A 24,755-nucleotide genomic window follows, 5' to 3' on the forward strand; every position below is an offset into this window, starting at 1 on the left:
AAAATGGACCAGGTATTGAATTACAGATATTTTTACAAATCTACTTTTTCTAAAAACCTGGAATATTATCCGTTTATTCATCTTTTGGCTGTAATACGTAAGTTGAACCAAAAAAACAATTCTTTATTATCATATCATATACAACACTCTTTGTACATATATATACCTTTCTATTCCTTTCATATAATCATTCCACATAAGAATAAGAAATAAGCAAAGCAATGATGATAATACCAATTATCCTTGAGCAATTATTTTGGTCATCTGTTTTGGATGCCGGTTGCGATGTAGCTTTTATAAATGTCATAGTTACACTGAGTTTTGCTTTTCTTTACCTATTTGTGTTATGAATAATGAAAGAATAGTCAGAAAAATATTATAAAGAGAATTATGATTTTGTGTTTTTTATGATACACCTTATACTTATACTTTTTATTTTTACAGTTAACGACAAAACCAAACATTTTGTGTGCGTGCATTTCAAGTCATTAGATGGATGGATATTTACAGAGTTTTACAGTTTTAAGTAGATTTTTCTAAAAATAAAAATAAAATAAAAAAACATTTAAAAAAAATATTGCCCGTTATAAAATTGTGCGTTTTTTTTTCCGTTAATTTTTGTTTTTAAAATTATCTACAATATTGCTGGTTGTGATTTTTGACTGCAATTTATGAATTTTTTGCATTCAATTCCATGGTTATTCCGTAATTTTTTTTTGTTGCGTGGTGAAAAAAAAAGCAATTCGAACGTATTTTGCAGAAATCCCTGTTGAGGCTGAAAGTAAAAAAATAATAATACAATGCTAAATAAATCGTTTTTTGTTGTTTGTATTCTTGATTTTAAACTTTGGTTTTTTGGCTTAAGCTTGAGAACATAACCAAAACATCGCAACAAAAAGTAAAGATTTCTGTGCAGTTAGGCTAGGGCATCTGCAGCGGGTTACCTTACTGATATATATATATAATGCAGTTTAGCTACACCGGGGGATTGAATACCGGTTAAAAACAGATTGCCAAAGTGTGGTTATATTATAAAAACAATTTGAGCTTTTTGACTATTTAAAGGTGTCTGTTCTTCACTGGTGGCTTTAATCATATTCTTCTTTTTTTAAAATTTATTTTATTGGACATTTGTCCTCTATTAGATGCCTTAAAAATATGAATTTAATAATTTCAATATTGTCTGATTAATAGTGAGCATAATTTGTGAGGATTTATTTGCTCATTTCTATAGACCATTGTTCATTCTAACAAAGGACGTGAGAGAGAAGAAAACAATTCAAAAATATAATATCGACTTATAATGTATCACTAGATGTAATGTTCCAGGCCTTAAAAATAGCCTACATTATCTATAATGTTTCCTCATGGGTTTGCCCAACCAAAAAAAAATAAAAAAAAATAAAAAAAATCTATAATATTGTCTAAAATATAACCGCTGCAGACGATTTTTTGACAACATTTCAGAATTCACGTTAAAATAATCGTAAAAATTCATTTTAATGTAACCGCTACAGATGCTCTAAGCTATTACCAAGATGTTGAGATAAACTATGCTTCTTTGGATAATTAGTAATAAGTAAGAGAGAGAAGTAGAAATAGCTAATTATTTCTGTGGTTGATTGTTACAATGCTTGTGTCTTTTAATTGATTTCTTCACCAGCTATAAGAATTATATTCTTCTTGCGGCCACGACTTGAGCAATTTTTTTACATAATTGATACAAAGAGAGGTTTAGAAAGATAGGATATGTCTGGGTCATATGGAAGTTTAAAGACACACGCAATTAACTAATGAACTAATGAAGAATCTTCTATTTATGTAAGCTCTCAATAAAGATAAAGATAGCGAATATATCTACTAAGAAGATAATGCTCCCTGTCACAAGTTTAATATTGGATAAGAGTGGAAGAGATGACATAATTTTATAGTAATAGTAAGGCTGCCAAGTAGTTTAGATTTTAGCTCTATGGAGATCTCATAAGAATATTCCACCAGAAGAGTGAAAAAGAAAAAAGAGGTTAATCTTCAAAAACTTTTAATGAGGTTGTGGTTATTACCTATATGGAATAAAACAGTACTCGGGTTGGTGTTTGTAATGTTAAGTGCATGTCAATGCCTAATTGCATGTCAATGCCTAGTTGCGTGGCAATGCCTAATTGAATGTCAATGCTTAATTGCATACATGAGATGAAGAAAGTTAATGAAACATCATCAAACTATTGATTTTCTTAAAAGAAAAACTATACCTTTGTATTTATATGTTTTCAGACATGAGTTGTCAAGTGAAAGAAGATCGGCTAAACCAAGATTGCTAAAGAAGTTGTATTATTGATATATTAGAACTTAATAAGTATGATGCCCATTGTTGATACGTGTCTATACATATACATACCTTGCTTGTAAAAGAAAATTTAACCTGATTTTAATACTGAATATTGTATTAAAATATTCATTTATATACTTTTAAAGTATATCCGATAAATCCCAAAAGTAAAAATAAAGATTTTTTTGTCAAGACCTGCGCTTGAAGGCCGATCCACTCAAGTTTACACCCAAGCTTCTCAACAACCCTCATTCCTGCCTACTCGGCATGGCATCAAATTTACCATGACGGCAAAGTATCGGTGAAATGCTTTAATGCCAAACTGCTCGGGACAGGTGTCTGAGACACCCAAGTGAACAGCATAGCATTTACTTAGGCACCTTAACTTTGCTTCGGGTTCGTCCCTCATGTCCAGTTCTGTTTACCAGAGCGTGGGTTACAAGTATCAAAGTCTAAGCAATGAGGGACTTGAAAAGCACAGGGATCATTTCAACAGGAAGCAGTAAAATACAGGCGATTGTACTGGGTAATCTGTCGATTCTGCTGGAATCTACCTGTATTACCTCACGTCCAGGTGCTCAACGAATTTAAAAAACTCTACGCATCCAGGTGATACACCCTTATACTTGCACCTTTCTGTGACAATCTTGACATGCCCCAAAGGACAAAATCTGGAGAGCCAATATCCAACGTCCTAAGAAAATAGCATAAAGCTACCTCTGCGTTCCTCAGTCTTCTCCATGTTATGTGCCGCACAACACAGAAAAAACTGACGTGGATTTCATCCGGCTTTCGCCTTCATGTGAGTGGCTCAGGAAGGTCTTTAACGTCCAGTATGCTCTACACTAAGAGCTACTTTCCCTTACGGTACTTGTGTTCAGTTGGTTTTTTATAAGTATATTTAGCCTTCGATGAAACTTTTCACCAGGATTAGGGAGTTTGTAAAACAACCCGACTCATCGGAAGCTACTTAACACAAAGACAAGAACTCAAGACAAGGTGAGGGGATTGCACCCTCCAGTAACCTTTTCCAGGGAGTGAAGGCTACTGACTTGTTGGTATGCCTGGAAAAGCAGTTCACTAGTTCACAATCCAGAGCAGTCAAAAGACTACTCCGGTTCAAACATTGGAGCTTCTCCATCTCAAACAATAAAGTCCAAGACGGAATCCCTTTTGGTTTCTTTTCCACTGCAGTAAATGCAGGTAGAATCGCTCAAAGTACGGACCAATTTTAGGCCATGGTACCTTGAGCGAACTCAATGACTAGACGCCAAAGAGTGCAGTGCGTTCAATAAAAAAACCAGAATCTCATATTAAGACAAGCCTTATAAATAAGGCGTCTACAATGAGCGAGTTGGAAAAGAGCCCGGAGACTCACTGTTAAAGACCATGATATACACATTTTGCATGAAAATGTTTACGTATATTCCTTTTGATATATCGTGACCGATAGAATACGAGGTACTCAGTGACCACTCCAAGAGTAGAGATATAAATAAAAATCGAGTATAAGGTTAATATACTTATTGTGTCAAAGTGTGTGCGCGTGTGCGCGTTTACTTACCTAGCTGTTAACTGGGAAGGGTGTAAAATACTGAGCTGGTTCTCGGTACACCTCTCCATAAGCATACTTTGAACACTATCAAGAGAATAAAGTAATATAAAAGTATAAAGTGAGTATGTTAATTGAGTCAAAGTATGTATATATTGACTTACCACTCAGTGGACCATACATGGTATGAAGGCACCATCAAAAGAATGGTGGTTAACAGCTAAACAGAACTAGAAACTGCAATAGAAAAAAAAGAAAACATCAAATCATAGTTAGCGTGTTGATCGTGTCAAAGTATGTGTGTATGTACGCGTTTACTTACCTAGTAAACAGCAGCGGAAGGCTTGAAAAGTACTTGTGCTAAAAAGCAAGACGGGACGGGACACTGGACACTGTGATAAAATAAAAGAAATATCGAATCATAGTTAGTGTATTGATCGTGTCAAAGCGTGTGTGTGTTTGCTTACCTAGCAGATAACTGCGTAGGGTTTAAAAAAGTACTTGTGCTTAAAAGCAAAACGGCACTGGACACTGGACACTGTGATGAAAGAAAGAAAACATCAAATCATAGTTAGTGTGGTGATCGTGTCAAATCATCTGTGTGTGTGTATTTACTTACCTGGTACATGAACTTGACGTGAAGGACCTCTCCGTGGCTACAGTGGAATGGACGCTGGGCATAGAAGACAGAAAAAAAAACATGCACAAGAAAACACTGTGCTGTAGTTAGTATATTGACCGTGTCAAAGTGTGCATATGTCTGTATAATACTTTACCTGCTATTAGACTGGACATCATTTTTGGAACTTAGCTAGAAACCGCGTCTGGGGTGCGTTTTCATAATAAATATCAGTATGCACCTTATACGGATAGAAGGATATAGGCATTTAAAGACAATTTTCTTACCGTGTCGGAAACCAAGGACCACCGAAAGGAAACCAGGAGGAAGAGGAGGGATAACAGGAAATTGAGAATTGTATCGATTCTTATATGAAAAAAAATGGGGATGGCGCAGCACGGAAGGCGTAAAAGCCTATTTTGGATAAATCAAAACAAATTCATATGAAAATTAAATAGTTTCATGTTTTCAGTAAAAGCTCCATGTTTTTTATCGCATATTTTTATTGCGTATTTTTTATCGCATATTTCTATCAAGGACCTATTGGTATTATCTAATAGATACATTGAATAGTACCAACACTGAATACATTTGAGTATTACCTTGTTTTAGATAACATTTATATTTCTTTGGGGAATATATTTCTATATCTTTATGTTCACACTACTGATAATTATTATTATTATTATTATTATTATTATTTTAAAAAAAAATACCAAGTAAATAAAGAAATTCTCCTTAACATTATAATCACACTTTGTTTTCTTTCGCTTCACAAAGTATCCTGAAAGTCATATAAGTATATAAGAACTACTATTAAGAAAATAATAGCATGTTTTTATTAAGCTATTTTTTTTATTTAGGCTATTCAGTTTTACATACATATGCAATATCTCTTGTGAGCTACAAACATAATACTCTTTCTTACTCTTGATCAATAAAAATATTGTTATTATAATGTATATTCACATATCTTCGCTAGCATGACTTATTCTTTACATAATTATGTCTAGAGCCAAAATTTTAATTATATAAATGTATTAGTAAAGTTATAGATAAATAATAAAGCTGTTAAACCTTTCTTTCGGACACTGTAGTATGTATATACTGTTACAGTTTATATTGCTTTGAAATCATATTAAAATCATTAAAAAAATTATTTAAAGGATTATTGTAGATATTTTACAGCTACTGTAGATCTCTAATAGTATGCATTCATACTCTTTCTTTTCTCTTTCTCTCTGATAAAGACATTACTCTTTGATACAGAGTCTAGTTGGCGAGTTCTTTTTTTTTCTTTACTCGACCCTTCTGCTTTTACATTATTTTCAATATACAATATCTATAACTATTTTAACAAAAAAAATGTAATGATGCTTATACCCTATCAAACTAGCTACATATTTTGAATTATATTTAATGCTGATATAGCCCATCTAATAAAATCAGAACAATAATATGTTTTCTAAGATCAAAGCACAGAATACAACAGGTAAGAATCCCTCCATATCTCCATATGTATATACTTTTATTATTCTTCTCTTGTCTTTTACTTGCTGTTTTACTTTTGTGCACTTTTCTTGATAAATCATCAAGACTGATCATATCATATTAATAGAAACAGCAGCAGCAGCAACAACTAAAGCACCAATATCAACAAGTCTTCTGATTAGTTTCCAATATTTTTCTTAATATTTTTTTTTCTGAAATGCATATATTCAATTAAACGAGTTTAAGTTAAACGAGAACGAAAGAGAAAAAAAAATAGTAGACAATTGGAACTTTGATTTAAATCTTTGACTCATGATAAACAATAAATGAGAAGAATCAAAATAAAAATGTAAAATAGAGTGAGTGACACGTTGCGTGTATATTCACATTTTCGGCTGGCCCAAACATATCCCATATCTCTAAATCTTTTCGTATCAATTATGTAAACCAATTGATTAAGTAATGATCTTGGGAAGAGCATGATTGTTACAACTGGCGCAGCAATCAATTGAAAATCATAAGGATTGTAACAATGAACCCCAACAATGACTATCTACCTCTATTTCTCTCTCTTATTTTTTTATGAAGTATAGTTTATCCCAATCTCTTAGTAATAGCTTACTAATTATACTATTTTATTTATTATCGAAATATCTATATAAACATTGAAAGATGAAAGCAATAAAGAACATCCTTACACATCACTTCTATTTTCTTTTGATTTTTCTCAAGAGAACAAGCTGCCAATTGCCAATATTAGGGCTAAGGAGTTGTTAGAGGAGATTGATACATATTCCTTTTTTCTATTAATTGTTTGGGTCACTTCTTTACACAAACCAACACAGCCCGTCTCATGAGAAAGAGAAATATAATTTCTAGCCAAAATTTTACATGGATTCAATATATTAAGTACTCCTGCGAAATAAAGACAGAACTGTATATCTTTTAACTACTATCTTATCTTTTCTTATAGTCTGTACTTCTTGTATATAAATAGTATCTTTGTTGCTGTAAATATATTGAATATTGCAGATGCACTTAATACTATTGCCCTATTTATATGCTATTCTTAATATATTTTACATATTGTCAAGAACAAACAAAAAATTGCTGGAAATTGTTCTCCAGTAAGACTTTTGAGCAGAAAAAAGAACGCCATTAAAAACATGATAGTAGTCAATATTTGGCGAGAAACGGAGGTCACAGAAATATAATGTCGAATGATTCCAGATAAATTAGTAGGAGAGTAGTGGGACGTGCTATGTATGTTGGTGTGGCGTAAGAAGTTTGTAAAAAAAACATTTAGAAAAGGAAAAAGGGGATTATCAGATAAACATTCATAGTCTTTGTAGCAAATAAAAGTGTTTTTTAGATGAATACCCAGAGAAAAGAAAGAAAAAGAAAATATAGGTGTGTAAAAGTTGTTTTTTATTGAGTTGATTTATTTGGGAATATATAGTTTTTCTGAGTTATGCTAATAGCAGGTTATTGAGAAAATTTAATAGTTTCGATTATAATAATTGTATTGGTAATTGAATACAGGTACTTGTCTATAAATACTTAGGCTCTATCAGTATAAGATATTAAATTGATTTAAAGTACATAATCTATACAAGCCTTGAAATATTGTTAAGATGTAAATACTATACTCCAAGTCTTAATATCTTAAGATAACTTTAAATGTAAATATTTCAGTAAACTGCTGAAGTTGATCTTACTTACTGTATTATTATATTATATGTTAATGTATATATATTTAACCATTAAAAAAATAAAAGTAATATAGACTATCCTAACACATCTCTCTATTTATTTTCTTATTATTTTCAAGAGAATAGACTGATATCCACAATATATAGGCTAACATGATATTATAGTAGATCAGTATATATTATCTTTTCTTACGCATTTGAGCAATCTATCACACAAACCACTCAAGTCTCAATTGCCATGAAATTTATATAATTAAAATTTTGGCTCTAGACATAATTATGTAAAGAATAAGTCATGCTAGCGAAGATATGTGAATATACATTATAATAACAATATTTTTATTGATCAAGAGTAAGAAAGAGTATTATGTTTGTAGCTCACAAGAGATATTGCATATGTATGTAAAACTGAATAGCCTAAATAAAAAAAATAGCTTAATAAAAACATGCTATTATTTTCTTAATAGTAGTTCTTATATACTTATATGACTTTCAGGATACTTTGTGAAGCGAAAGAAAACAAAGTGTGATTATAATGTTAAGGAGAATTTCTTTATTTACTTGGTATTTTTTTTTAAAATAATAATAATAATAATAATAATAATAATTATCAGTAGTGTGAACATAAAGATATAGAAATATATTCCCCAAAGAAATATAAATGTTATCTAAAACAAGGTAATACTCAAATGTATTCAGTGTTGGTACTATTCAATGTATCTATTAGATAATACCAATAGGTCCTTGATAGAAATATGCGATAAAAAATACGCAATAAAAATATGCGATAAAAAACATGGAGCTTTTACTGAAAACATGAAACTATTTAATTTTCATATGAATTTGTTTTGATTTATCCAAAATAGGCTTTTACGCCTTCCGTGCTGCGCCATCCCCATTTTTTTTCATATAAGAATCGATACAATTCTCAATTTCCTGTTATCCCTCCTCTTCCTCCTGGTTTCCTTTCGGTGGTCCTTGGTTTCCGACACGGTAAGAAAATTGTCTTTAAATGCCTATATCCTTCTATCCGTATAAGGTGCATACTGATATTTATTATGAAAACGCACCCCAGACGCGGTTTCTAGCTAAGTTCCAAAAATGATGTCCAGTCTAATAGCAGGTAAAGTATTATACAGACATATGCACACTTTGACACGGTCAATATACTAACTACAGCACAGTGTTTTCTTGTGCATGTTTTTTTTTCTGTCTTCTATGCCCAGCGTCCATTCCACTGTAGCCACGGAGAGGTCCTTCACGTCAAGTTCATGTACCAGGTAAGTAAATACACACACACAGATGATTTGACACGATCACCACACTAACTATGATTTGATGTTTTCTTTCTTTCATCACAGTGTCCAGTGTCCAGTGCCGTTTTGCTTTTAAGCACAAGTACTTTTTTAAACCCTACGCAGTTATCTGCTAGGTAAGCAAACACACACACGCTTTGACACGATCAATACACTAACTATGATTCGATATTTCTTTTATTTTATCACAGTGTCCAGTGTCCCGTCCCGTCTTGCTTTTTAGCACAAGTACTTTTCAAGCCTTCCGCTGCTGTTTACTAGGTAAGTAAACGCGTACATACACACATACTTTGACACGATCAACACGCTAACTATGATTTGATGTTTTCTTTTTTTTCTATTGCAGTTTCTAGTTCTGTTTAGCTGTTAACCACCATTCTTTTGATGGTGCCTTCATACCATGTATGGTCCACTGAGTGGTAAGTCAATATATACATACTTTGACTCAATTAACATACTCACTTTATACTTTTATATTACTTTATTCTCTTGATAGTGTTCAAAGTATGCTTATGGAGAGGTGTACCGAGAACCAGCTCAGTATTTTACACCCTTCCCAGTTAACAGCTAGGTAAGTAAACGCGCACACGCGCACACACTTTGACACAATAAGTATATTAACCTTATACTCGATTTTTATTTATATCTCTACTCTTGGAGTGGTCACTGAGTACCTCGTATTCTATCGGTCACGATATATCAAAAGGAATATACGTAAACATTTTCATGCAAAATGTGTATATCATGGTCTTTAACAGTGAGTCTCCGGGCTCTTTTCCAACTCGCTCATTGTAGACGCCTTATTTATAAGGCTTGTCTTAATATGAGATTCTGGTTTTTTTATTGAACGCACTGCACTCTTTGGCGTCTAGTCATTGAGTTCGCTCAAGGTACCATGGCCTAAAATTGGTCCGTACTTTGAGCGATTCTACCTGCATTTACTGCAGTGGAAAAGAAACCAAAAGGGATTCCGTCTTGGACTTTATTGTTTGAGATGGAGAAGCTCCAATGTTTGAACCGGAGTAGTCTTTTGACTGCTCTGGATTGTGAACTAGTGAACTGCTTTTCCAGGCATACCAACAAGTCAGTAGCCTTCACTCCCTGGAAAAGGTTACTGGAGGGTGCAATCCCCTCACCTTGTCTTGAGTTCTTGTCTTTGTGTTAAGTAGCTTCCGATGAGTCGGGTTGTTTTACAAACTCCCTAATCCTGGTGAAAAGTTTCATCGAAGGCTAAATATACTTATAAAAAACCAACTGAACACAAGTACCGTAAGGGAAAGTAGCTCTTAGTGTAGAGCATACTGGACGTTAAAGACCTTCCTGAGCCACTCACATGAAGGCGAAAGCCGGATGAAATCCACGTCAGTTTTTTCTGTGTTGTGCGGCACATAACATGGAGAAGACTGAGGAACGCAGAGGTAGCTTTATGCTATTTTCTTAGGACGTTGGATATTGGCTCTCCAGATTTTGTCCTTTGGGGCATGTCAAGATTGTCACAGAAAGGTGCAAGTATAAGGGTGTATCACCTGGATGCGTAGAGTTTTTTAAATTCGTTGAGCACCTGGACGTGAGGTAATACAGGTAGATTCCAGCAGAATCGACAGATTACCCAGTACAATCGCCTGTATTTTACTGCTTCCTGTTGAAATGATCCCTGTGCTTTTCAAGTCCCTCATTGCTTAGACTTTGATACTTGTAACCCACGCTCTGGTAAACAGAACTGGACATGAGGGACGAACCCGAAGCAAAGTTAAGGTGCCTAAGTAAATGCTATGCTGTTCACTTGGGTGTCTCAGACACCTGTCCCGAGCAGTTTGGCATTAAAGCATTTCACCGATACTTTGCCGTCATGGTAAATTTGATGCCATGCCGAGTAGGCAGGAATGAGGGTTGTTGAGAAGCTTGGGTGTAAACTTGAGTGGATCGGCCTTCAAGCGCAGGTCTTGACAAAAAAATCTTTATTTTTACTTTTGGGATTTATCGGATATACTTTAAAAGTATATAAATGAATATTTTAATACAATATTCAGTATTAAAATCAGGTTAAATTTTCTTTTACAAGCAAGGTATGTATATGTATAGACACGTATCAACAATGGGCATCATACTTATTAAGTTCTAATATATCAATAATACAACTTCTTTAGCAATCTTGGTTTAGCCGATCTTCTTTCACTTGACAACTCATGTCTGAAAACATATAAATACAAAGGTATAGTTTTTCTTTTAAGAAAATCAATAGTTTGATGATGTTTCATTAACTTTCTTCATCTCATGTATGCAATTAAGCATTGACATTCAATTAGGCATTGCCACGCAACTAGGCATTGACATGCAATTAGGCATTGACATGCACTTAACATTACAAACACCAACCCGAGTACTGTTTTATTCCATATAGGTAATAACCACAACCTCATTAAAAGTTTTTGAAGATTAACCTCTTTTTTCTTTTTCACTCTTCTGGTGGAATATTCTTATGAGATCTCCATAGAGCTAAAATCTAAACTACTTGGCAGCCTTACTATTACTATAAAATTATGTCATCTCTTCCACTCTTATCCAATATTAAACTTGTGACAGGGAGCATTATCTTCTTAGTAGATATATTCGCTATCTTTATCTTTATTGAGAGCTTACATAAATAGAAGATTCTTCATTAGTTCATTAGTTAATTGCGTGTGTCTTTAAACTTCCATATGACCCAGACATATCCTATCTTTCTAAACCTCTCTTTGTATCAATTATGTAAAAAAATTGCTCAAGTCGTGGCCGCAAGAAGAATATAATTCTTATAGCTGGTGAAGAAATCAATTAAAAGACACAAGCATTGTAACAATCAACCACAGAAATAATTAGCTATTTCTACTTCTCTCTCTTACTTATTACTAATTATCCAAAGAAGCATAGTTTATCTCAACATCTTGGTAATAGCTTAGTAATATCTTACGAATTATCTTATTTTTCTTTATTAATTATCGAAATATCCATATAAACATCGAAAGATGAAAGCAATAAATACCATCCTTACACAGCACTTTTGTTTTCTTTTTATCTTTCTTGAGAGAACAAGCTGCCAAATGCAAATCTTTGGGTCAAGGATATGATAAAGGAGATCGATATCTATTCTTTTCTTTCTTTTAACCGTTTGGACCACTTCATCATATAAGCCAATACTGCCCGTATCACCTTTTCAAATGTAAAGAATAATGATTCAGAAATAAGGTGAAATATGCCCAGATTGTAAAACTATCCTTTTCTCATAATATATTAGATTTTCAGTTCAAAGACCTTTTCCTTATATGGGGTTTCACCAGATCTGGATGTTTGACTGTTGGATGTATTGGTAGCTTAAGCACTATCCGATAATAACAAATATAGAAAAAAAGAACTATTGAATACAATTAATGTCTCTTGGTTGATATGGTTTCTCTCATATACCTCAAAATTCATATGTACAATACGCTTGATTAGAGTACCCATAGATATAGTGCCTATGCTCAAATTCCTCACAAGTAAGTTAGACTTCTATAATCTGGTATCAAGATAACTACTTTTATATAGATTGATTAGGTTTTATTTTTTAACTTTGCTTTTATATGAACTTTTTTTATCAATTATACATAAAGTACAAAATTGTGTAAAGGTTGGCCAAATCATGACATCTAGAGTATCGAACTATTTTTTTAGATGAGTCGAGGCTCGGTTTTCATTTTGTGAAGATTCATTGCAGCCAATAATTTTTTCGAATTAAACCACTACAGTGGTCCCTCGATAATTTCAAGGTACTTAGTTCCCGCCTTGGCCTTGAAATTATCGAGGGACCACTGTACTACATTCAACAGTCAAGCATCCAAATCTGGTGAAACACCCTAACATAGTTATAATTCAGCACACCACTAGGATCTAGAATTACCTACTATGTATTTTTCGCTTGTTGATAGAGAATATAGCTTCTTTATACACCCGGCTTAGGGTGAAATTGACTTACTTCCAACTCCGCCATGACTTCTTTCTATGCAAGAAGACCATCCTCTATTTTCCTTTTATTTTAATTCTGTAATCTCTCTAATAAAACAAATCACAATGCCAAAGAACAATAAAGCTAAAACTACCAACTCATATTATAAGACAACAGATTTCGAAAAAGGAATGATTATTGGAAGATATAAAGAAGGACGTAGCTCCTATGAGATTTCACATGCAGAAGGCATACCCCAATCAACTGTTTATCGTATAATTAAAAAATACGAGACAAAGAAGACGTGCGCTGAGAAGGAGCATCCTAGGGCCTCTAAGAAGCTATCACCACGGGAAATTCGTTATTTGAAGTTCACCGCAAAAAAAAATAGACGCGACACATTAGCTACCATCACGCGCAGTGTTAAAGAGATGCATGACATCTCAATCAGTCAAGCAACAGTACGCAAATATCTGCACGATATGGACCTTCGCTCTTGTGTTGCTGTAGCCAAGCCTTACCTAGATGAAGCACATAAGAAGGCACGCTTGCAATGGGTTAGGGAGCGAAAAAATTGGAATGATGAATGGACATCAGTAATCTGGAGTGATGAGTCCAGATTCACCCTTTTTCAGAAAGGTGGACAGCAATATGTTTGGCGCCAACCGCATGAGAAGTATGACGATGACTGTCTGGTACCAGCAGTGCAAGGGTTGGGTGGTTCAGTATCAGTTTGGGGATGTATTTGGGCAGGAGGTGTTGGCCCACTAGTTATATTAGATGACTACATGACAAAAGAAATGTATGTCCAGACACTGAGGGACAACTATCTCCCATTTCTTGCTGCCCTTCCTGACAAGGACACCACCACCTACCTTCTCCAAGAAGACAATGCCAAGCCACATAAGAGCAAGTTGGCGGAACAGTGGAAAAAAAGAAACGATGTGGCTATCTTACCATGGCCTGCAAAAAGTCCAGATTTTAATCCAATTGAGAATATGTGGAGCTACCTTGATAACAAGGTTAGAGATAGAAGACCCCAGCCTACCACGCTAAAAGAACTGGACGTTGCTTTGTTGGAGGAGTGGGCAGAAATCACAGCAAGTACTTGTGTGAAGTTTTGCCTGAGCATTAAAGATCGTATGATATTAGTTAGGAAGAAGCATGGAGGAGCTATTAACTATTAAACCTCCATCAATTTTTAATATAAATAAGCAACACATATTACAAAATCTTCCATTCATTTTTTGTCTTTAAGGATCATGTCTTTGAGAACTTATTTAACCTTGAAAAACAGAGGTGTACTTCTTTGATTTTAGCGGAGTTGGAAGTAAGTCAATTTCACCCTAAGCCAGGTGTATATAAAATATTTTGTATATATACTTGTTATATATGTAATATTCTTGATAGAAACATGATTCTTTTGCTTTAAACCGTATGTCTTACAAGTTATACATATCTGATTAAGTATATTACACGCTGTGTTCAAGTACAGTGCTTCCAACAAGCAATGTCGCAACTAATCAAAAATGATGTCGCTAGTCATTAAAAATCGATATCGGGTCACATTAATCTCTTGACATTCGAAAAAATATAAAAGCAGACCTTTTAATATGTGTTTACTCTTTTTATTTGAAAATGGGCATGAAAATGTCATCGATGAAAATTACGGCCCTGAGCCCATGGACTACGTTGTTGATCATAATGAGTTTGTCGTTGAAACAATTACCGCTCACACTTATTACTTTAAAGTGCAGCTTCCAACGATTCTTCGGCTTGTCAAATGCGAATAGAAAAGCCAAAAAATGAAGACATTCATATGAATGAGGCAAGCCTAAAACTAGACTATATTCGCTATACTGCACAGGATAAGGCTAAGTTTTTTGATCTAAAGATTGAAAAGTGTACGAGTGCATCAGCTGCAGCGAAACAGTTGGGCCTTCACATTCAAACTCCTCGGAGATGGGCTAGGCAATATAATGTGTGTCTTGACAGTATGTTTGACAATTGTAATCAGATTGGTCGTGAATGTATCTCGATAGAAGAGCACAAAAGGGCTGTTGTTGAATCTATTGGCGCTAATTCATCTGCAACTATTGTTGAAGTGACTGAGCATTTATTGAGACGCTTCAGTGATCTTAAGGTTTCGCACAGTACCGTTTATAACTTTATGAGATGTGAATGCAACCTTTCGATAAAAAAAGGATATTTTAATTCTATCGAAAGAGACAGTCCAGCAAAGATTGAGGAGCGGTACGATTGGGTTTGTAAAGGAGAAAATACAGACATAAACTTCTTGACGAATTGTGGGTTTCTTGACAAGTTTGCTTTTGATATAAGCCTGGAACGCTCAGGAGCTTGGCCCAAAAAAAAGGGTGCCCGTTGCTATTGTTACCAGGCCTACTACAAGAACAAACACAGCATTAATATTGGGTGCTATTTCTGCCGCAGGTTCGATCACCGTCGGCGTAAAGAAAAACCAAGACCTGTCAAGAATAGAAATTTTGACGGGTATATCAGCTCAGGAACTGTAATAGGTCATTATATTAGTTTCTTAAAATCGACTCTGGATGAAATGTACAAGAATCCGCATATTAAAGGTGGCTATATTGTTATGTATAATGCACCCATCCACACACATGAAAAAATACAAAAGTATATTGAGTAACGAAGATATAAGGGTGTATATCTTCCTACTTATTCTCCTGAAATTAATCCAACTGAAAAATTTTGAGCAGTAGCAAAGAGTAAAGTTAAGCGTCATAGGTTTTTGCAGGAAGATACTTTATCAAAACGGATTATGGAAGCCTGCAACACCGTGGAGAAAAGTCATTTGAAAGGGTTTGTTCCGCATTCTTACAAGTGACTACACCGTCATCGCCGATAAATTGGATCATTTTAACCTCTCGACCCACTTTTCCTACCCTTTCTGCCACTATTACCAAAACATTTATGGAAGCACTTAATACTGACTGCTGGAGGGCGGATTTCTCCCTGTCACTTAATTTCGCTCCACTAGCTATATCCCTCACAACCAGTTGTAATGGTCCGACGAGTTTGTGATGCATCTATTAGAAAAGATACTTTTTATTATGCAAATAGGATAGGTGTTCATAATGGTATGGTATGGTGTCAAGTTTAGATGGAATGAACCATCAAGCACAAAGCACGATTCACAGTCATAACAGGTGTGCCACCGTTATTTGTACTTGAACATCACTGAATAAAATGGAGAATTACATTGTTCTAGCAAATGATTGGTTGAAAAAAAAAACAGCCATATCTTTTTTTTTTTTTTTACAAACTGAACGAAGAGGATACCGATATGGAATAAAACATATGAAAGTGACATAAAATGCGGGATAGCTATAAAAGAACAATAATGGTTACAGCCATCACTTGTATTGCTTGATACAGCCATTTCGATATTTGAATTTTCGAAGCTCTTCTTTGTTTCTATGTAACAATGCGTATCGATCAATCGATTCAATATGAGAATCGTGATCAATTGTCAAGACCTTCACCATCATGCATCCACTATGGTTGCGTAAGTAAAAAAAAGTATGTGAATTAGCATGTTTTCATTCTTTTTTCTTTTTTTTATCGCAGGAAACATTCCACATCATCTGGTCGATTCGATAGTCCAGCATAAGATATAACACAGAGTTGGACATGTTTGGTGGTGTGTCAGAAAATGCATAATCTGCTGCGTATTGCCGTCACAATCAGTTAGACTATCCATTATGTTGGTGTTTCTTTTGTTCATGTTGAAGTCCCTTTTTATGATATGCTCGGATGTTGGCCTATTTGGAGAAGCGTATATCCGGGAACAAAAACAACGATTTTGCAGTTTTTTGATCATCAGTTCCAATAATCTTGTCGTATTTTCATCCGATTATTCGGTAATTGATTTTCGAACACATCCAACCAAGACCCAATCTGGGCCACGGTTAGCCAACTCTTTCCGAAAGGCTGATGTCGTTTCGTTGGTGTTGCCCTTTGCACTGTCCTTGATTTTATAAAGTTGACGGCCTTTAACATGCTTGCCATTCACACGTGCCGACGTTTTAGTTCCAAAATTAGCGTCTGTAATCAATTTACTGAAAGCCCCAAAGGTAACAGCCTTGTGCAATCGAGGCAAGTGAGTTTTCAGATCATCATAAATCTGTCATGTCGTGTAAAACCCATAGTCAAATAAACTCTTCGTTTGAACTTCCTTGAAGTAAAGAGAGTTGATTATTGCCATAATCAATGTACGACTATAGTTTTCAGTAGACTACGCACCGGAAATTCTGTCGTTATCGTCATTATCGACTTTGTTTTTGCCCTTGTTGTTGCAGATGTTACTCGGAGTGTTGTTGTTATTGCCAACACCACTGATGACAAGGTTAACACTAAGCTGATTGACATTATTGACAGTTGCTGCTGCTGATGCCACTGATATATTGGTTGCTGACAATTTGGGGTACTTTAAATGCGCTAGATTTAGGGAGACGACATCTTAGTTTTACTGGACCACAAATCGTAACATATTTCCAGGCGTGGAATAACTATATCTGGTCCCTAAGGATCCATTATTATTAGAGTAATTAATACCAGCGAGGATACAAAATATTCATAAAGACTTTCTTTTGTGCTTTGAAAAAAAAAAAGCGTATGGTAATTACGTACCAGCTGGTGCTGTCAAACTTTGGGAAAATTATGTGAAAGAAAGAGAAAGACATGATACGCGTAAGAAGGCTAATAAATAGTAAGACGTCAAGCAAGATTGCGTCATAGAATGCGTAATGACAACAGCTCCTTATAGCCTTTTGCATAACTGGTTATTGATATAGTGTATTTGTGACTAATTACTATTTCTTTATTGTCGAATATAAATTCAGGACGCAAACGGGTATTAGTTGAATATATAGGATTTTTCTTTGGATAACATTTTGTTATTAAATTGCCCCAAAAACACATCGTATTTTTAAAAAAAAGGAGAGGTAAGTTTCTGGGGAGAGAATGATGAATGCATAAAGTGTAGGTACAAAGTAGTAAGCTAATGCGTACAATGAATATAGCTGGTGGACAGACTAAAAGTTCAAAAAAAAAGGGCAAGATTTTTAATCGACTCTAATTAGCTAGTTTTCTTCCGTTGCCACTATGATTGAGAAGAAAAGCATTCTTTTTTATGGAGACTATGTGCCATAGAATGAGAGGTCTGGAAAAACTCGCGATAGATGCTTTTCACTTAATGACAGAGACGACATTTCAAGCACAATTTTATCTAATATGTACTTGCATTAATTTTGAACTATTTTTTTTTTAAAAAAAAAGGTGCAGACAGTCATGAATTAGTCTGACTGACTAAGTTTTGAATGAATTTGTTTTGCCCTTTTTTGAACTTTTAGTCTGTCCATACCAACTGTATTGAAAATTATCAGTACAATCTATTTTATACTTCCCTTTCTTTCTCTCTCTGTGCGCGGGTAAATCTAGTCATCCACTAAAAAAAATTATACCCATGGTCTGATTATTGATCTTATTTGTAAATTATATCCATATATACAACCAACGACTGACCCACATAGGCATTTATATCATTTCTTGAACAAGATCAAAATTGCCTTGCTTCTTTTTTCCTGGTGTTATATATAATCATATATACATACATGCTATATGGCTCTTTACGGTGTCTTGGCTAAAATTGATCAAATCGTACAACCGTTTTAAACAACCAAAAAAAAATGCTGTGGCACAGAAAAAAAAGAAGAAGTTTGGATATACAAGGATGTTTTATTTCCTATTGAATTTATTCATCAAGGAAGTTCGATTATTCATTAATGATATACAGAATTATGTAAAATTTGGTAGTTTTGTTTTTTTTTGTTCTTTTAAGCAAAAGAAAAAGAAATCCTTTTAACCCAAGAGAGGGCTGTTCTCAGCATCGGTGTCACGACCGACAAGCTTGAAGACGTAGGGGCGGGCAGGGTAGATGAAGGTGATGATGGCAGCACCGAGAGCGGTCCAGTGAATCCATGGGTCGGACTGGTTGGTGAAAATGGCAACGAGACCAAGTCCGATAACAAAGGCGCCAGTAAGATCGCCCTTGGTCTTCTTGTACTCGACGTAACCGACAGCAGTGGAGGTCAAGAAGAGAATACCAAAGATGACGAGAATGCGCAAGAAGACGGTGGGTCCATCCTCCTTCAAGCCAGTGAAAGCCTGGAACAGGTTGACAACAGCAGAGAAGACGATCCATCCGTGCCACAAGGAGAAGGGAGCGTGGATGAAGAGCTTGTCATAGATGCTAGAGGTGGGGTAGTTCTTCTCAAGGTTGTCTATAAAAGAGATATATAGCTTAGTATAACTTTCTTTATTTACAAAATTTTTCTTTCACTTACAGAACACAAAAGAGACCGAGGAAGCAGTAAGGAGAACAAAGATGAAACCGATGATAAAGTGACCCGATTTCTGTAGTCTAAGGTTAGTATCACGCTTCTTGTGTCATCCCAGACACCAAAAAAAAATGACCCGAAATATTAAGAAAAAAAATTACCAAGAGAGCGAGCCAGCCAGCACTGAGCAAGACTGAGATGACAAAGTGCCAGCCAACACCGTGGAGGGCAGCAGCGTGGGCAGGCTCAAACCACTGGTAGATGACGAAGCCACCGAGCAAGAAGTGGATAACAGTCCAGATAGAAGATACCCAGAAAGCTGTTTATTTTTAATGAAAAAAAAATGTAAGGTTGAAATTAGAAACGGTGCATAAGAAATGCAAATCTTATATAATATAATTTACTTACAAGGAGTAATGTAGGTCAATCCTTCGTGGCCAACCTCATCATCAGGAGGAGGGGCGACAACACTGTAGACGGTGGCCGAGAGGAAGAATAGGTAGACCAAGACGTTGGCTACTCTCTGGAAGATATGCAACTTGGTCATGACAAAGAAGAATGATGGTGAAAGAAAAAACAAAATTAGAGCACATTTTGACTTATTATATAGCCTGACGTGGAGAATGAAAAGCCAAGACATTACTGTATTAGTGATAAACGGGGGTATCGGTGGTGTAACCCGAGTCTAGTTCATGCTGATTTCATTGGAAACAAGCCTTAGCCAGTCCTCTTGCTTTTATTAGTGTCTTGTATCACACCTACATCTTTGTGCCTATTTGTTGGTCTACAGAACAACTTGGTCCTGGACACAATGCTAGTCTCAGGATGACATGTTTATTGTCCTCATCTTACATCTACCTTTTACTAGACCTTGTGAGTAGTCATCTATTTTCTTTCTCTCCCTTTTTCGGTTTCTTTCTTGGCTCTTGAAATCCTTGCAGCATAAAGTACTAAAATATCGTATCGTATCGTATCGTATATTAGTATTTGAGTGATGACAGACTATGTGGTACAGAAAGTTCGGGTATGTGTTAAAAAATGGTGAAATAATCCCGGTCTATTTCATAGTCCCCCAAGCTTAATTCGGCCATACGTCGGTAACCCTGACGTTTCATCTATCCATTTCTCTTTTATTACTTGAATTCTACAATAGACTTCTTGCCTTTTAAATAGCATAAAATGAATAGACTGATATGCACCAAGTAAAGGTAGCCAAGCACACAAGATAGAAAGCAATATGTTGAGTTATTTGTTCTATTCTAAATTACATATATCCCTCTCTCTCTTTTGTGTGTTTGTGTGTCTGTGTGTCTGTGTGTCTGTGTATACATTTAATGCATGACACCATTATACAAGCTTAAAATAATAATAATATTCCAGAGACACAATTCAAAAGTGCTGGCAAATACGGTACAACGGAAACGATCTGTACCCGTAAAATTCAAAGTTGGAATGCCCTTCTTTTTCTTCTTTTCTTCTTCTTCTCTATGGTTGAGTGCTACACCTTTACAAATGGGAACACGGGAAAAGAAAGCCATTTTAATTTTATATAATATATTTTAATTTTATTTTGAGTATAAAAACCCTGGTATTTTTTTATTTTAATTTTCAATTTTACACTGTTCTTTTATATTTCTTCCTTTCTCTTTCTCTTTAATCTGAAAAATATCCTCGTTCATATATTGTAAATTAAAATATTTAAAATCACTAGACATCTCTCATTCACCTATTCTCCCACGCCAATCTTTATATATATATATATAGTGTGTTTGAACGGTGATTTTATTTTTCATATTGCTGGTTAAAGAAGTGTGTATTATTTATATTGTGGAATAACTAGGCTGGAGATAAATAGATTAATATTGTATAATATATCTATATATCTATATCTATATTTAATAAAAATGAAAAGAAGAAAAAAACATAAAGACCGTTATTAGGTTAACACTCCCTCTGTCCCCTGCCTTGTACTCTCCCTAAGTCTGTGTTTGTTTGTGTGTGTGTGTGTGTGTGTGTGTGTGTGTGTGCAATGGTGGGCATTTAGACTATAAAATGAAATGAATAAATTTGAAGCAACTTTGAACAATATACAAACGTATATATGTATATACAGCTTTTAAATATATTTTATAATATTAAATGTAATGATTTTGAATTTAGATTTATTTATTTATTTATTTGTGTGTGTGTGGAAGTGTGTATTAATGAGAGAGAGGGAGAAAGGGAGAAAAGAGTTGGATATATTTTTCAGTTTCATAGTATATTTCTTTCTCTCTCTTTGATTTTTTGACTTTAGCTTCCTTTTTTTTTCTCTTCTTTTTCTTATTCTTCTTTTACCTTTTTTCCGTTTGCTATTAGTCTTCTTTTCATATAAGAAATGGCAACACTGCTACAGGACACCCTTCGAAAGGCTGATCTTGGACAGGTAAACTAAACAGATATTATATACATTTATTATCAAAAGTGAAATATAAAAGAATGGCTTTATTTTCGCTTTTATTTTATTTTATTTTTGCTCATCTCTACTCATCAGTACTATCCAAGGTAATAAAAGAAGAAGCAGCAGTAATCAATATACAGACAGGCTCAATAGACTCAAGCATCTTTACTCATTTTCAAATTAAAATCACAATCACTCAACACGCCATTATTATTCTTTATTTAGCTTCTCTACTCATGGAATCACTCAACTTGAGTCACTAGCCCAGGTAACAAAAAAAACAAAAGAAGAAAATTGCGAATGAATGTCCATTCTTGGAACATTCATACACACACATACAAAAAGGAGAAGAGTCTAGGAATCTCATCACATTACATAGTTGTCCATGCAAGACTATGGTAGTCTAGGAATAACATCAATTCAAGACAGAAAAAAGCTTTTCCAAGTAAGTCCAAATCCTTTACCCTGTACTTTCCTTTTTTTTTTAAAAAAAAAAAAAAGAATTTCTTTATTACGATTTGCGTGTGTGTATTAATCCAAAAATTGACAACAATTGTGTGTACGTATAGCTTGTACAAACACTTCGCCAGGAATTACCTACACTTGAAAATGGACTTGTATCATCTCCAGCCACTCCGCCCAGCTCAAATCCTGTTCCTGTTACTGGACTCAAAGCCCCACAATCTTACCGTCGCCGAGTAACTGACAAACCAAGTGGATTGCCGGACTTTGCTGGTCTGTCCATGGCTAGGCGCTCTCCAGCAACTCCTCCTGCACAGAATATGCCTTCTGGTCAATCAAATACACCGTCCTCATTGCCCGCCCCCCAGACACGCTCCCGGTCGCGCACATTACCAGATCAGGCCTCTCGACCCGAATTTATCAAAGCCAAAGCAAATCCTGCAGCCCCTGATCATCTCTATTCTAATCATATGCAGGAGGAAGAAGACGATGAAAACTCTGATGAGGAGAACAAGTGTGAGATCAGACGAGGCTCGGGTCCCCTTCTTGATCCTTATGGTATTCCGGTTCACCGCAGAATGCAAGCCAGGTCACAGCTCAACAGTAGCAACAACACCAATTTTGTTATTTCTCAGAGTGATCTTAACCAAAAGATTCGTGTCTGTGTTCGTAAACGGCCATTGAATAAGAAGGAACTCGAGCGGTCCGAGAAAGACATTGCTCCTACAGCTGGCGCTCGTAGTATCAATATTAACGAACCAAAGTAAAGTAGTCCAGACCTAACCTACATGTGATTTGGATTTGGATTGGAATTGGAATTGGAATTGGCATTATGATTATGATTGTGATTGTGATTGTGATTGTGATTGTGATTGTGATTGTGGTTCTTACTCAATATGTGTATGTGTAGGATGAAGGTTGATTTGACACGATACATAGAGCAACACTGCTTTACGTTTGACGATGTTTTTGATTGTGATGCAGCAAATGAACAGGTATTACATTTTTATTCTGGTGAAAATATTAAGCAGCCTTACTATAATGTTTTATTGCTCTTTCTCTCTAAATAATAACTTTTTTTTTATTACTAATATTATGGATCAGATCTACCAACGAACAGCACAGCCATTGGTCAAATATATATTTGAAGGAGGAAGAGCAACCTGTTTTGCCTAGTAAGTTTATTTAATTAAAAATTACAGGTCCTACAAAAGAAATACCAATCATATCATATTATGTATCTTATATTACATTATATTGGGGTTATAGTGGTCAGACAGGTTCTGGAAAGACATACACCATGCTCGACCCTAAGCTGGGTCTCTATGTCCTTGCTGCCCGTGACGTCTTCTCACTCCTTCGTCAGCCACAGTATCAACACCTAACAGCCTGGATTGGTTTTTATGAAATATATCAGGGCCAGCTTTACGACTTGCTCAATAGTCGTAAAAAATTGTTCGCACGCGAGGATGGAAAACACAACGTGGTGATTGTCGGTCTCAAAGAATATGTGATTAAGAATGTGGAAGATCTTATGCAAGTATTTGAGTACGGAAGTCAGGCCAGAAGTACCGGTAGTACCGGAGCAAACTCGGATTCATCTCGCTCGCATGCCGTGCTTCAAATCTTACTCCGACCCGAGAAGAGTCGCAAAAAAATTGCCGGAAAATTGAGCTTTATTGATTTGGCAGGTAGTGAGAGAGGTGCAGACAGAGGTGATGCAGATGTCAAGACAAGGTATGTTATCTCAATATATATATATACCCACAGCACAACCCGTAATAACCGAGAGTACACTTATTTAATGTATTAAAGAATGGAAGGTGCAGAGATCAACAAGAGTTTACTGGCCCTCAAAGAGTGTATTCGTGCTTTGGATCAAGACAAGAGGCACACCCCATTTAGGCAGAGCAAGCTTACACAGGTACACCTTACAATATATATATATATATTTAAAAAGAATGATAGAAAATTGAAGCTAAATACAAATATATATATATAGGTGTTGAAAGATTCATTTGTAGGCAACTCACGTACTTGTATGATTGCAACCATATCACCCAATCAAAGCAACAGCGAACACACGCTCAACACATTGCGTTATGCTGACAGAGTCAAAGAACTCAAGGGAGAACGAGACAGACGCGGGATGAGCGAAAGTGCGATTGATGACTCTAATCGTCCCACCGATGAAACCGACTTTGGAAACGAGGCATACCAGGACGAAGACAATGAGGGGGATTATTTAGAGTCCGATGATCCTGAACTTTACAATGATGGGGAAGATGATGATTTGTTTCTGGATGACGAGTATTTCCCCAGTGACGGGGATGTCAATATCCTTGATGAAGAACTTCCTCACGAAAATACCCACCACTATTACCCACCTGATGAGTCAGAGTCTCGTCAGTATAATACCTCTTCACGAAGACAACAACAAAGCTACAACGATCGCATGGGAGGTTTGGCTCAGATGCGATCGAAACCCTTGGTAGA

The 24,755-nt window shown here is 35.3% G+C and overlaps 7 protein-coding genes across 7 annotated transcripts; 4 read left to right on the forward strand and 3 right to left on the reverse strand.

Moving 5' to 3' along the window:
• Positions 1-3,886: 3,886 nt before the first annotated feature.
• PHYBLDRAFT_74123 (hypothetical protein) lies at positions 3,887-4,673 on the reverse strand (the record flags this gene model as incomplete). The annotated part of the gene is made up of 6 exons (XM_018442985.1): positions 3,887-3,965; positions 4,043-4,098; positions 4,234-4,270; positions 4,346-4,416; positions 4,498-4,598; positions 4,655-4,673. The coding sequence occupies 6 exons, from the start codon at positions 4,671-4,673 to the stop codon at positions 3,887-3,889; spliced, it is 363 nt and encodes a 120-aa protein (XP_018286682.1).
• Positions 4,674-8,680: 4,007 nt separating this feature from the next.
• On the forward strand, positions 8,681-10,913 carry PHYBLDRAFT_183138 (hypothetical protein; the record flags this gene model as incomplete). Its single annotated transcript, XM_018438721.1, has 9 exons — positions 8,681-8,693; positions 8,776-8,823; positions 8,885-8,980; positions 9,062-9,132; positions 9,208-9,277; positions 9,363-9,435; positions 9,513-9,587; positions 10,458-10,519; positions 10,735-10,913. The coding sequence occupies exons 6-9, from the start codon at positions 9,401-9,403 to the stop codon at positions 10,911-10,913; spliced, it is 351 nt and encodes a 116-aa protein (XP_018286683.1). The 5' UTR covers positions 8,681-8,693; positions 8,776-8,823; positions 8,885-8,980; positions 9,062-9,132; positions 9,208-9,277; positions 9,363-9,400.
• A 4,060-nt stretch (positions 10,914-14,973) lies between these two features.
• PHYBLDRAFT_63450 (hypothetical protein) lies at positions 14,974-15,718 on the forward strand (the record flags this gene model as incomplete). Its single annotated transcript, XM_018441122.1, has 2 exons — positions 14,974-15,593; positions 15,634-15,718. The coding sequence occupies 2 exons, from the start codon at positions 14,974-14,976 to the stop codon at positions 15,716-15,718; spliced, it is 705 nt and encodes a 234-aa protein (XP_018286684.1).
• A 57-nt stretch (positions 15,719-15,775) lies between these two features.
• On the reverse strand, positions 15,776-16,398 carry PHYBLDRAFT_63449 (hypothetical protein; the record flags this gene model as incomplete). The annotated part of the gene is made up of 2 exons (XM_018441121.1): positions 15,776-16,045; positions 16,279-16,398. The coding sequence occupies 2 exons, from the start codon at positions 16,396-16,398 to the stop codon at positions 15,776-15,778; spliced, it is 390 nt and encodes a 129-aa protein (XP_018286685.1).
• A 45-nt stretch (positions 16,399-16,443) lies between these two features.
• Positions 16,444-17,561, forward strand: PHYBLDRAFT_173065 (hypothetical protein; the record flags this gene model as incomplete). The annotated part of the gene is made up of 5 exons (XM_018436933.1): positions 16,444-16,524; positions 16,751-16,966; positions 17,002-17,092; positions 17,243-17,364; positions 17,397-17,561. 5 exons carry the CDS (start codon positions 16,444-16,446, stop codon positions 17,559-17,561), a joined length of 675 nt encoding a protein of 224 aa, XP_018286686.1.
• A 965-nt stretch (positions 17,562-18,526) lies between these two features.
• PHYBLDRAFT_136235 (hypothetical protein) lies at positions 18,527-19,917 on the reverse strand. The gene is made up of 4 exons (XM_018429772.1): positions 19,766-19,917; positions 19,519-19,676; positions 19,364-19,433; positions 18,527-19,300 (listed from the first exon to the last, which is right to left on the reverse strand). Exons 1-4 carry the CDS (start codon positions 19,902-19,904, stop codon positions 18,879-18,881), a joined length of 789 nt encoding a protein of 262 aa, XP_018286687.1. The 5' UTR covers positions 19,905-19,917; the 3' UTR covers positions 18,527-18,878.
• A 2,920-nt stretch (positions 19,918-22,837) lies between these two features.
• Positions 22,838-24,333, forward strand: PHYBLDRAFT_19284 (hypothetical protein; the record flags this gene model as incomplete). The annotated part of the gene is made up of 6 exons (XM_018439700.1): positions 22,838-23,022; positions 23,170-23,254; positions 23,364-23,434; positions 23,529-23,996; positions 24,075-24,183; positions 24,262-24,333. Coding segments are annotated over 6 exons (990 nt in total), but the record flags the coding sequence as incomplete, so codon positions are not given.
• Between the last annotated feature and the right edge of the window lie 422 nt (positions 24,334-24,755).

Source organism: Phycomyces blakesleeanus (genome assembly GCF_001638985.1).
Source record: "Phycomyces blakesleeanus NRRL 1555(-) unplaced genomic scaffold PHYBLscaffold_24, whole genome shotgun sequence".
Taxonomy (NCBI): domain Eukaryota; kingdom Fungi; phylum Mucoromycota; class Mucoromycetes; order Mucorales; family Phycomycetaceae; genus Phycomyces; species Phycomyces blakesleeanus.

What these genes read in the sequence shown, in the direction of transcription:
- PHYBLDRAFT_136235 (XM_018429772.1), bottom strand. Translation starts at nt 19,904, where the DNA reads ATGACCAAGTTGCATATCTTCCAGAGAGTAGCCAACGTCTTGGTCTAC. An exon ending in ATTGACCTACATTACTCCTT is followed by an intron (nt 19,677 to 19,765) that starts GTAAGTAAATTA and finishes AAAAATAAACAG; the next exon opens with CTTTCTGGGTATCTTCTATC. An exon ending in CTCGGTCTCTTTTGTGTTCT is followed by an intron (nt 19,301 to 19,363) that starts GTAAGTGAAAGA and finishes TCTCTTTTATAG; the next exon opens with ACAACCTTGAGAAGAACTAC.